General features: G+C 44.7%; 1 protein-coding gene across 1 annotated transcript; it reads left to right on the forward strand.

Moving 5' to 3' along the window:
- The first annotated feature begins 6,509 nt into the window (after positions 1–6,509).
- Positions 6,510–10,081, forward strand: LOC129410881 (scavenger receptor cysteine-rich type 1 protein M130-like). The gene is made up of 4 exons (XM_055159850.1): positions 6,510–6,650; positions 7,883–7,940; positions 9,193–9,381; positions 9,449–10,081. The coding sequence occupies exons 1-4, from the start codon at positions 6,510–6,512 to the stop codon at positions 9,799–9,801; spliced, it is 741 nt and encodes a 246-aa protein (XP_055015825.1). The 3' UTR covers positions 9,802–10,081.
- Positions 10,082–13,041: the final 2,960 nt, after the last annotated feature.

Genomic DNA, 13,041 nt, shown 5'->3' on the forward strand with positions numbered 1-13,041 from the left:
ACAAACTGAAAGCGCCCACCCTCGTCTCGCCGGGCGTCCCGCCCATCGTCTTTCACAAACGATGGATCTCGTCTGTGAGCGTCTGTAAAACCTCGAGCCCGTTCATCTGTAACGCTCAAACATCGACGTGGGTGACGTGGGTGACGAGGGTGACGTGGGTGACGTGGGTGACGAGGGTGACGTGGGTGACGTGGGTGACGTGGGTGACGTGGGTGACGAGGGTGACGAGGGTGACGTGGGTGACGAGGGTGACGAGGGTGACGAGGGTGACGAGGGTGACGAGGGTGACGAGGGTGACGAGGGTGACGAGGGTGACGAGGGTGACGTGGGTGACGAGGGTGACGGGTGACGTGGGTGACGTGGGTGACGAGGGTGACGAGGGTGACGAGGGTGACGAGGGTGACGAGGGTGACGAGGGTGACGTGGGTGACGAGGGTGACGAGGGTGACGTGGGTGACGTGGGTGACGTGGGTGACGTGGGTGACGAGGGTGACGAGGGTGACGAGGGTGACGAGGGTGACGAGGGTGACGAGGGTGACGAGGGTGACGTGGGTGACGTGGGTGACGAGGGTGACGAGGGTGACGTGGGTGACGAGGGTGACGAGGGTGACGTGGGTGACGTGGGTGACGAGCACCAACTGAACTCCACCCACCTCAGTCTGCCAGAGCCGCCCTGGGGCAGACTGACAGAGGAGGGGCTGCTCCTCTGACCCCCTCTGAACTCTGGCTCCTGAAGTTTATTTGGAAAGTTTGTTTGACAGGGGCTGGGGGCGGAGTCTCGTATGACAGGGGCTGGGGGCGGAGTCTCGTATGACAGGGGCTGGGGGCGGAGTCTCGTTTGACACTAATCTTTGTCATTTTAAAACAGCCTCATTCGTTAAACTCTGGACTCTGAGCTGCACACGTGTCTTGCTCAGGGGCACAACAGTAGTTTAGCTTCAGGTGACAGGGCAGGTCCAGTGCACTGTGTCCCTGTCTGTCCCTGTCTGCCCCTGTCGTGTTTCTCTCATTTGGACTTTTGTAAATGGTGTAAATGAAACGTTCACTTTAACTTATTTTAGGAAAGAATGTTGAAAACCACGCTAACGCTACGAGCTAGCTCAGGCCAGACTTCTGCACCTGTCAGGGGCACAGGACCGCACCTGCACCTGCACCTGTCAGCTGTGGACTCACGTGTCGGGGGAGCGCCTGGCTGGAGGACGGTTCACGTTTGTCTCATTTTATTTTGGTGTAAATGGATTTTAGTCGAGGCAGATTTTTACAGATTTTTCCTGTTTTTAGTCTTTTTTTTTTTTTTTTTGTCAAAGCTGAAAAATGAGTCAAAACTTTGAGACGTCAGAGATTTTCACCACACAAATGTAGAAAAAGCTCCTGTTAAATAAGAGGTTTCATTGTGGAAGTGGGTGGGTGAAAATCCCTCGAGTCGACACTTTATTGGACACTAGAGGCGCTGTGGCTCTTTTTATCAAACTTGTACAAAGTCTGAGCTGTAAATAGATTTATAAAAATATGTCCAAAACTAACGACACTACAGACCTGCTCCAGATCTGGTTCAGACCAGTTGAACTAAACCAGGTCTGGTCCAGGTTCAGGACACAGTTGTAAAAGTTGTTGCTGTAAAAAGACGCTGTTTTTTTGTTTGTTTTGTTTTTGTTTTTTTTGAAAAGTTGGACTCACTAAAAATAAATATTTTATTGTGACTTTGTTGTGTCTCATTTAATCCTGCGAAACAACAGAAACACAAAAAACACAAACACAGAATTCTGATATTCCAGTGGGTCTTCAGTTGTGGGACTGTTTGCTGCTGACAGTTTCTCTGAACGTCTGTTACAGCATCAGCCATAAAACTGCTGTTTCTTCTGCTCGGAGACGCGTCCATGTCCAGTTGTTGCCACAGGTCGTCTACAAAACATGACATGATTTGCATAAAATGTAAATCCTAAATATCAATAAATACATTCTGAACAAATGAATACAAACCTGAACTAGAAGATGCTGATGAGGAGATGAGGGGCCAGGCTGATCTTCCTGTGGTGTTGTTCAAACAAGAAGAAGAAGAATTTAAACTGTTAATGTTCGGTGGAGTTTCTGACATATTCAGCTCCTTCCTGGTTGGTTTTTTGTGTGACGACTCAAGGATCTGCAGCATCTCCCTGAATCCTCAACGATGCTTAAAGGTTGGCAATATTTTATTATAATATTTACAAAGCATCGACTTAGAGTCTCTTTTCAATAAGCTTGAATTGAAAAGTAAAGGTGTTTGATTTAGATTAGATCCATAATAATTAGTGACTGATGACAAAATACTGATCCTCCAGTGTCCAGTCCTGGTGTCTTCTGTCTCTGTCATGACGAGCTGTGATGCCGGAGCATTGATGATGTGTTTCGAGTTGCACAGGACGACTCTGTTGAGCATTGACATTTCACCTGTGGGTCATAAAAATATTTATAAAAGACTTTGTCTCCGTGGAAACGGGAATGGAACATAAATGACCTTCTCAGGTGTTAAGATCAAAATGATCCACACAGAAGAAAACTTTCTCTTTCTTGGAGGCTCCACAGTGACGAACGGCGTCGTAGCAGCGAGTGGCTCGATCTGTCCTGTCGAACTGACGCCTCAATGACACGTGACACAATGTGACAGAACACGACACCGTCACTGTGTCGGTCATGTGACTTTTCTTAAACGAGACGCACAGTGACGCGGCTCAACTGAGGCGATGCTTTCAGTGCATGACACGTGTATCTGTGCCTCGGCTCGTTTAAACCATCACTACTTCAGTCCTGGACCTGACGAACTCGACTGAACTAAAGGGAGGAGGAGCTGAGAACTTGAAGACAAACACTTGATGACATCACAAGGTGGAGCAGAGCGTTTGGAGCTTTGCAGATGTAAGAGACTCAGAATAAAGATTTACTCAAACACAAGTCCAGTTGTGTTTTTGAGGAGGAACATTAGACTTAAAGCTCAGAGTGAGTTTGATTCAGGAGCTTCAGGTCCTGTTCACACGAGAACGATTCAGGTAAAACCACAAAATATTTTATGGGAAATGTATGGAGTAAGAAGCTGTCAAAAATATTCGTGCGCGTAAAATAGAAATCGGTGCATATTTGTCTGTAGTTGTGCATAAAATAAATATTTGTAAACTTTTAAATGAGTCCAGTCGTACATAAAATATATTGTGTGTATTTTATCATCAGAATACGAATTGAAAAATTACGATGTCATGAATTAAAAATCACCAAATGAACATTTACGATTAAACTTTCATCAGTACGAATACGAATTCACAGACGGAATTTTACTGTCAAAAATACATCGTCACTTCACAGACTTTATCCAGAAACGTTCTGCACCGACAAAGTCTCCTGCGCTCACACCCAAAAGACAGAGGACGATGTAACATCACACAAAAAGTTGGACTTCTGGACACGCTGAAGGAAGGTAGAAGTTGCACGGCTGTAGCAGAGTCCTGCACCGGCTCAGGTTCCTGCAAATAGTTGCTGAAATCAGGGCCGCGAGCCCGAGCAGCAGGGTCCATAAACCCATAACCCATAACCCATAACCCTAACCTCCGTGAGGTGTGGAGCAGAGCCGCTCCTTTCTCCTGCGTCACCTCCGAACCCGTCCCTACAGTGAGTCCTGTTTTAGTCCTAGTTCAGTTCTGGTTTAGACCTGGTTCAGCTCTGGTTTAGTCCTGGTTTAGTCCTGGTTTAGTCCTGGTTCAGCTCTGGTTTAGTCCTGGTTTAGTCCTGGTTTAGTCCTGGTTCAGTCCTGGTTTAGTTCTGGTTTAGTCCTGGTTCCTGTTCAGTCCTGGTTTCAGTCCTGGTTAGACCTGGTTCAGGTTTTCTGGTTTAGTCCTGGTTTAGTCCTGGTTTAGTCCTGGTTTAGTCCTGGTTTAGACCTGGTTTAGTCCTGGTTCAGTCCATATACAGCGCAAAAGTTATTTTGGTGAGAGTAACTTAAAGTAATGCAATAGTAATGTAATGTTTTACATTTTAAATGCAGTAATATTGTAATGTAACGAATTACTTTGAAATGACAGTAATAAGTAATAAAAACACAAAACAAAGTAACTTACAATACAACTAATCAACTGAACCAGACTACACAACTTAAACTAGGACTAACCAACTGACTAGGACAACCAGGACTAAACCAGACTGAACCAGGACTAAACCAGGACTAAACCAGGACAACCAGGACACCAGGACTAAACCAGGACTGAACCAGGACTAAACCAGGACTGAACCAGGACTAAACCAGGACTAAACCAGGACTAAACCAGGACTGAACCAGGACTAAACCAGGACTAAACCAGGACTGAACCAGGACTAAACCAGGACTAAACCAGGACTGAACCAGGACTAAACCAGGACTGAAGTAGATCTGAAGTGTATTTGGATGCACCTGTTGATCGTCTCTTTTTATATGTAAATAGAAAAAAATTTATTTAGACATGACAGAAAGTCAGAAAGTGTGTGTAGTGTCGTTTTGTGTTCAGGATCAGACTCCGGTAAAGACCGGGTCCGGTCCGGTCGGTCCGGGACTCCGGTAAAGACCGGGTCCGGTCTCGGACTCCGGTAAAGACCGGGTCCGGTCCTCGGACTCCGGTAAAGACCGGGTCCGGTCTCGGACTCCTCCGGTAAAGACCGGGTCCGGTCTGTGTTCTTATGGAAGTTGCTGTCGGCCTCCAAACGCTCCAACAGTTTCTTCGATCGGTTCTGTGATGTGTTTGATAAAGTTTGTGACTTAAATAAGGAGATTTATTTTTAGGTGATGTAAATATTGATTGGAGTTGAAATAATTTCTCTTTGAAAAATAATCTTTAATTTCTTACAGACACTTACAACAAAACAAGAAAACAAACTGAAGTCTTTTACAGACGGGACACAAACTGCCTCATGTGTTGATTTAATGTTTCCACATTGATCAGTTTTATGTTCAGTTTGTGATTTCACTTTGTGTTGTTTTAGTGATCATCATTTAACTGTCGTCAACAGAAAGACCAAAGTCCTCACATCAGGGCAGAATATTCTTATTAAACAGATATTTTAAAAATCTGATGAAACGAGTTGTGGAAGATCATAAATGTTGATCGGTCACAAGTTTTATTGGAGGATGATCCAGAAAGAGCATTGGAGGTTTTTACTGATTTAATCATGTCAATAATCAACAAACAAACAGGCTCCACTGAGAAAAAGAACAGTAAGAAACAACACGTCCCCCGTTAGATCCTGAACTTAAAGGGAACATGAAGCAAAGAGATGATTTAAAGTGAAGCAGCTTCATCAGAAAACAGAGCAGTGTGGGACAAGTACAAGAATCTGAGATTAAATGATGCGACCAAACTAAAAGATCAAAGAAACGGGTTTATTATGGAAATACATTTGTGCAGTAAAATCTGGAACAGACTAAATGAATTCATGAGACGGAAGAAGAAATCTGCTCCAACATTTTGGAAGTAGAGGATTCTGTCTTTTCTGACCAAACCAATTGATACTACGAATTATTTAAGTGATTATTTCAAGAATAAAATTCAAAATTTATGCAAAAAAAAAAAAAACATGATTTCTAGACTAAAGAATCTGCAATCGAGTTCAACAATCAAAAATCAAATGCTAAAGTTGATGTCAGGTACAATTTCTCTGCCCAGTTGTTACATAATTCATGAGTTATTAAGTTTAGACGTAAAATAATGGAGATAAATGAAATAGAAAATAAAAACATAATTGAGACTGAATTATGAGGTTTAAGTGCAGCATTTGATTTACTTGATCATGATTTACTGTTGGGTGAGTTTGTTTTGGGTTTCTGCAGCTCAGTGGATCAAACGTTTTCAGAAAGTGTCAGTAGAAAATGTTCTGTGCTGTTGAACAGAAGCTGCTGTGAGAGAAAAACTCTGAAATACTCTGAAATACTCTGAAATACTCTGAAATACTCTGAAATACTCTGAAATACTCTGTGCTGTGGGGAACCAGAAGGAAGCTGCTGCCTGGGGACATTTGTTTTTTATTTGTATAAATGATCTGTTGGTTTTAGAACATGTTGCTGTTGCACTAAACTCAACCATGTTCAAGTCTCGACTGATCCTGTCCTGAAAGTTCCTGCCCGCGGGCGATTCTGCAACAGAAAATGTTCACCTTCATTATTGTTTTCACTACTGGCCATACATCGTTTGAAAGTTTATTTTCTCAATAAAACAACCATATCATTCATTTTATGCTGCACAACGAGCCCAAAACATGATCCACATCATAAACAAAGAATGAGATACACGTTTCTTACTTCGAGCGGTTGTGTCCAAAACACGTTCAGTCCAGGAGAAGTTGTTCTTCAATTAGTCCTTAACAATCCACAGAACAAGAATATTAAGTTGTTTTTTCCATAAAATAATTTCATGTGGGGAAATAATCCAGAAAAACCTCATCCGTATGAGTGGACGAATGTGTGAATGAAATTTTGATTTGCCTCGTGTGACATTTTCAAGCGCGTCCTGCTCAACAACATGGAGCAGCTCCAGGCCGACGTAAAGGTACACGTGCATCTCCACGCGGTTACAACCGATGTGAACCGCCAGGTGTGGAGCCTGGAGTGTGTCGCAGATGTGGCACGTGGCTCAGCGGCGCTGGACCCCCCCCCCCCTGCGGTGACAAAGGTGGCGGCTCCACGGTGGATGTGGAGACCAGGACTACGCAGGTGACCGAGGCTGTGGCGCGACTGCTTCTCTACGGGAACGAGAAGAAGACGGAGCCTCAGCCAGACTGCGGGGAGGGAACTGAACTGTTGCAGCCAAAATCTTGCAACCACCGGGATCCCCAAAGTGGAGCGGTGTCGTTAAAAAGGGGCAGCGTCAGCCGGGGGCATGACGGTTGTGCGCGTTTGGTGATCGTTTGGTGATCGTTTGGTGATCGTTTGGTGATCGTTTGATCGTTTGGGATCGTTTGGGGATCGTTTGGGGATCGTTTGGGGATCGTTTGGGGATCGTTTTGTGATCGTTTGGGGATCGTTTGGGGATCGTTTGGGGATCGTTTGGGGATCGTTTGGGGATCGTTTGGGGATCGTTTGGGGATCGTGGGCACGGGAGCAGCGAGCCACATAAAGACGGTGACAACTGAACTGGTGAGTGTTTTCGCCTCCAAATTCTCACCTGACTTAGACGCCCAAACATGATCTGATTATCTGCAAACTCAACTGAGCCGTGAGGGGCGCCAGAAAATAGCCACTAACAACGGTAGATTTGCCTCTTTTAAAGTTACGGCTGAATGTAAAGATGTGTCAGAAATGTATAATCCGGAGATTTGGCCAGTGGGCACGTGTATGTGGCGTTTTTATGAGCCACACAACAGGGCTTGTGTTGGCACTAACAATAGCCTGGGTGTCCCTCACTGAGCCGGTGTGGCTGCGCAGACGAGTGAGGCTCCACTGACCTGTGGCAAGGAGGCGTGAAAACTTTTAGATATGAACTTAAAAGTCATTTCATACAGTTGGGACAGATGCAGAGGAAACAGGCTGGTTGTGGATCACCTGTTGAGTCAATGTGATGTGTTTACAAGAGACATTCTTGATGAAGCAGGATTTGGAAGGATTGAACTCACTGAACCATCATTTTCACGGAGCTGGTGAGTCCTGCGTCGATACTGGTGATGGAATAAGAATAATAATAATAAGAGGACGAGTTCCTGGTGGAGTTTCAATCCTCTGGAATAAGACTTGACTCTTTTATTAATATAATCAGACTTGAAGTGGACTGGTGTAAAGTGATCCACCTTACACAAAATGACAAGGAATGTGTTATTTAAATGTTTCCACCCCATATGAAAGCAACTTAATGAGACTGAATATCTTAATACACTGGCTTTTATTCATTCATTTGTGCAGAAGAAGAAGTTCTCAAATGTGCCTGTAATTGGAGATTTTAATTCAGACATTACGGACGGTAAATCTGTGTTTGTCAATCACCTGAACCAGTTTTGTGAGGATAATGGTTTAATACAAAGGTCTTCTTGCCTGCAGATAGTTTTACAGACATAAGTGAGGCGTGACTCACCACTTCTTGGTTGGACACTGTTTAGCTGCAGCAGATGCACATGCATCACTGACAGACATGAACATATTTGATGAGTTCTCAACATCTGATCACATTCCATTTGGGATGGAAATAAAATGTCAGTCTCTACCGTTGAAATGTACCAAAACATAAGTGATGCAGTCTGTTTAGATTGGAATTCTCTATCAAGACAAGACATTTTGTTCTATTCTGTGAGCACTGATAATCTGCTTAGAAATCTCCACCTGCTCAAGGAAGCAGTCATGTGCAGGGACGACAACTGCAAAACATCTGAACACAGATCGACTGTTAGTGTCATGTATGATGAGACTGTCCATGTGCTGCTTCAGGCAAGTGGTTTCCTTCAAAAAAACAAAAACTACAAAGAAAGAAAGGCCAGGCTGGAATGTCCATGTGGCTGAATTTGAAGATAACTAACGAGAGGTTTCCCAGGAGTGGATAATGGCAGGAAGACCAAGACATGGTCCTGTTTATGAACAAAAGAGGGTCACAAATGATCAATATAAGTTTGCAGTGTGTTTTATAACCAAGAATGAACGAGCTACGAGAGCCAGACTCAATGGCAAGAAAACTCTCTTGTAACAACACCTTTGACTTTTGGAAAGAAGTAAAAAGGATGAGTGGCAGAAAACCCTCACTGCCATGTGCAATAGATGCACCTCTGACACTGAACATTTTGGAGCTTTGGCGTCGGCATCACAGGAGTTTATTTAACTGTGTTCAGAGTGAACCTTGTATTTTGAATGATGTTGACTATGCAGATGTCATTCTGTCACATGAAGTTCTTAACACTCTCACCAAACAAAGTGTGAGGTTAGCACCACTGCCTCCATCTGTTTCACACTTTCCTTGTTCATGGATTTTGACCTGACTCTTAACTGTGTTGCTCGTCTCTGTCATTAAAGATCAAATTGGGGAAGTTGGCAGTTCAGACAATTACAAACTTACAGCTTTAACCAGCGCAGTGTCAAAAATGATTTCGTAATCCTGCTGGACAGAAACTCACAGTTTATTAAATCTACAGACAAACAGTTTGGGTTTAAGGCTCTGCTGGGCACAAATATGTGTGTTTGCTCTAAAAGAGATTATTGCTAAATACAAGAGGCAGAATTCTTAAAAGGTGGACAGCGGGGGGCAGAGGTGCTGTGCAGGGAGCTGGACTGTGGGGCTCCTTCTCTCCTCCAGGGGGCGCTCTCTCCTCTGGGGCAGACGTTCCACTGTGAGGGACATGAGTCTGCTCTGATGGACTGTCCCCGCTCCAACTCAAGCACCTGCTCCTCTGGAGCCACTGTCAACCTCACCTGCTCAGGTAAAGGGGCGGGGCTTCACTGCTCAGGTAAAGGGGCGGGGCTTCACTCTGTCTCTTGTCTGTTCAGAGCCGCTCAGGTTGGTGGGAGGAGCCAGTCGCTGTGCTGGGACTGTGGAGGTGAAACACAGAGGAGAGTGGAGACGAGTGGGTCCCTCTGGACTCTGGGACCAGGAGGACACAGCTGTTGTGTGCAGAGACCTGGACTGTGGTTCTGCTGTTTATGGAGAACAGAGACGTGATTTTCCACAGAGTCGTGTGTGGAGGGTCTCATCTGACTGTGTGAAGAAGTCTTCAGTGAGAGAATGTGTCTGGGATTCTTCTTTCTCTTCCTGGGGTCTGGAGGTGATGTGTTCAGGTAAAAGTGTTTTTGTAAATGTTCAGGTTGAATGTGTCCAAATAGAAGAAAGGAAACATGTGTGACATGGTTAAATGTGTGAAAAGTCCCTTTTGCAGCAGAGTTCTGCTTTAATAGTTGAATCTTGTAGATTGTGTGCAGCAGTGACAGTGACAGACTGTCTCATGTTCTCTTTGCTGATTCTCTGGAGATGGAGTAAACCTGTGTGTTTGTGATGGACGATGCTGGGAGTGTGTGTGTGTTTGATTCTTGTTGTAAATGGATTCTACAGAAAAGATCCGTTTAGACAAAGTTGTGTCTCTGATGACGTCATAGATGAGAAAATAAAGCTGCTTTTGTCTTAAATGTGTTTCATTTGTAAAGTGGAAGTGTCAGTGTGTTTACATGTGCAGCAGGATCCCGGTTATGACACTGTTCTGGACAGAGTGTTTCCATGAGCTCAGAGAAACCAGGATACTCATGTCCCTGTGCACATGCACCATCAGAGGAGACGGGACATTTACACTGGTCGCTATGGCAACTATGGCACAGATATGACAAAAGATAAACATGGAGCATCTTTGATCATTTAAGACTTTTTAAACTGATTTATAACAACAAAAAACACTTACACACATTCAACTAACAACACACACACACACACACACACACACACACATACAGATCAACAGGTAAAGTCTTCCTTCTGTCCTCTAGATTCAGATCAAAAAGACTCATCTTGACCCAAATGTTCTTAGTAATTTTAGACCCTGTCTCAAAGTTGCCCTTTTTATCGAAGGTTTTAGAGAAGTTTGCTTATGACCAACTACAGGCAGTTTTAAATCTCAGCATAGTACAGAAACGGCTCTTTTAAAAGTTTTTAATGACCTGCTTTTAACTGCTGACTCTGGGAAATCTGCTGTTCTTAACAGCCACTTTAGACCTGGTGGATCACAGCGTCCTTCTGTCTCACCTGGAGACACACGTGGACATTAAGGACACAGCTCTGTTGGTTCTGCTCTTATCTGTCACAGGAGTTTTTCTGTAAATTTAGGACAGTCCTCCTCTTCTGTGTGTCCTTTACAGTCCGGTGTGCCTCAGGGTTCTACATTAGCACCGGCTCTTTGCTCCTGCAGCGTTTACAACACGTCCAGAACACTGCAGCTCGTCTGTGACAAATACTAAAAACCCTGAACACATCACTGTTCTGTGTGACCTGCACTGGCTCTTTTCTTATATCAGGTGCAATTTAAAATGTTATTGTTTTCAAATGTTTGCACTCCATGGGTCCAGTGTATTTGAGGGAGTCACTGCAGCTCTGTCCTCCACCCAGACCCTGAGATCAGACCAACTCCTGTTGGTCGAGCCCAAAACTAGACTCAAGACGAGAGGAGACAGAGACTTTTCTGTGGCAGCGCCCAGACTGTGGAACAACCTTCCTCTTCCTGTCAGATCCTCTCAGTCTGTAACACAGTTTAAGACGAGACTGAAAACTCACCTCTTCTCCCTGGTGTTTAGTTCGAGTTCGTCAGGTCATCTTGGTGTTTTATTGTAGTTTTCACATGTTTTCTGTATATGTGTATATGTAACTGTTTCTTCTGTGTTGTTGACTTGTGTGTGAAGCACTTTGGTCAACTGAAGTTGTTTTAAATGTGCTGTATAAATAAACTTGAATTGAATCTGTCCAATCACGTGTCATTTGGAGCTGAACACTGTGGGTGTCGTCACGCTCCCTCAGAAAACTTCTTCAGTCTGTGGTCCTGGTTTTGTGACGTGTGGATCTGCTGTGTCCTGTTGTTTCAGGTCCGGGCCAGAAGGGGCGCCAGAGAGAGGACCTCAGAGGACCTGGAGATAGACCAGATCAGATCCACCTGAGACGTGGACTTAGACCGGGTCGGGTGTGAGTCCTGGACTTAGACCGGGTCGGGCGTGAGTCCGGACTGAGACCGGGTCGGGCGTGAGTCCCGGACTTGAGACCGGGTCGGGTGTGAGTCCTGGACTCAGACCGGGTCGGGTGTGAGTCCTGGACTCGGACCGGGTCGGGTGTGAGTCCTGGACTTAGACCGGGTCGGGTGTGAGTCCTGGACTTAGACCGGGTCGGGCGTGAGTCCTGGACTCGGACCGGGTCGGGCGTGAGTCCTGGACTTGGACCGGGTCGGGTGTGAGTCCTGGACTCGGACCGGGTCGGGTGTGAGTCCTGGACTTAGACCGGGTCGGGCGTGAGTCCTGGACTTGGACCGGGTCGGGTGTGAGTCCTGGACTTGGACCGGGTCGGGTGTGAGTCCTGGACTTGGACCGGGTCGGGTGTGAGGGATGTTCAGTCCATTTGTGTAAATACAGAGTCACTGTTTTGTTCTATTGTTTAGTGACTCTTTTTATAATCCTTCTTTTGTGGCTGTTTTGTGTTTTCAGATTTTCTTTTACTGATGTTTCACAAACTCACTCCAGTCAGTTCAAATCTGATCTTAGAACATTACACACTGTTCACAGACTTGAGGCTTTGGTTTGAAATGATTCTGATGCACAGGATCCAGGTGCAGTCTACTTCCTGTTAAGGCCAGAGAACTTTGCTTTAGTTTGAAATGAGACGACCCGTAGAAATCATAGAAGATCTGATCCTCTGGAGCGTCCGACAGAACCACGCCCACACTGGGACGAGACTCTTTCAAAAAAAATGATCTATAACCACGTGCCAGAGTGTTCCATTCATATATTTGTATATTGTTCACACAGTCATAGTTTCAGAGGCGTTTTGTTCGTGGAGCCACTTAAAAGTTTCATATAAAAAAGAAATGTGCTCAATGTTCTATTTACATTTGACCAATAAAATGAACACATTTGAATGAAACACACTTGTGTTTTTGTTTTTGCTGCCAAAGAAACTAAAGACACACTGGGCCTCATTAATGAATCTTCTTAAAAAATGTTTGTAACTTCCACGTTTAGAAGCTGCTGAGAGACTGAGCCAGATTCACAAAGTGTTTTTAAGATCCCACATTCCTTCTTAAGTGACAGTTGTCCTGAATTTACCAACACCGAGCGACGAACACCACGATCATTTACATTTCATTTACACAGAAAATTAATAAGTATTTGGTTAGAAACGCCCTCTGAAGTTCCAAATATGTCCAACATGAGTTTGGTGTTATGAAGTGTGAAAGCTCAAGAGGGAGAGTGACCGAGGAAGTGAACGAGGAGCACGTGTGGGTTTTTTTCAGGAGGTTCAGTTCGTGTCCTAGAAAGACGCATAAAAGATGGAAGGTCCGAGAAACAGGCCACTTTATTTCAGCATTTTCCATTCAGAGAGATTCAGTGTTGATCACCAA

This window comes from Boleophthalmus pectinirostris, unplaced genomic scaffold (genome assembly GCF_026225935.1).
Source record: "Boleophthalmus pectinirostris isolate CB_2022bp ecotype Guang Dong unplaced genomic scaffold, ASM2622593v1 HiC_scaffold_2824, whole genome shotgun sequence".
In the NCBI taxonomy this organism is placed as follows: Eukaryota; Metazoa; Chordata; class Actinopteri; order Gobiiformes; family Gobiidae; genus Boleophthalmus; species Boleophthalmus pectinirostris.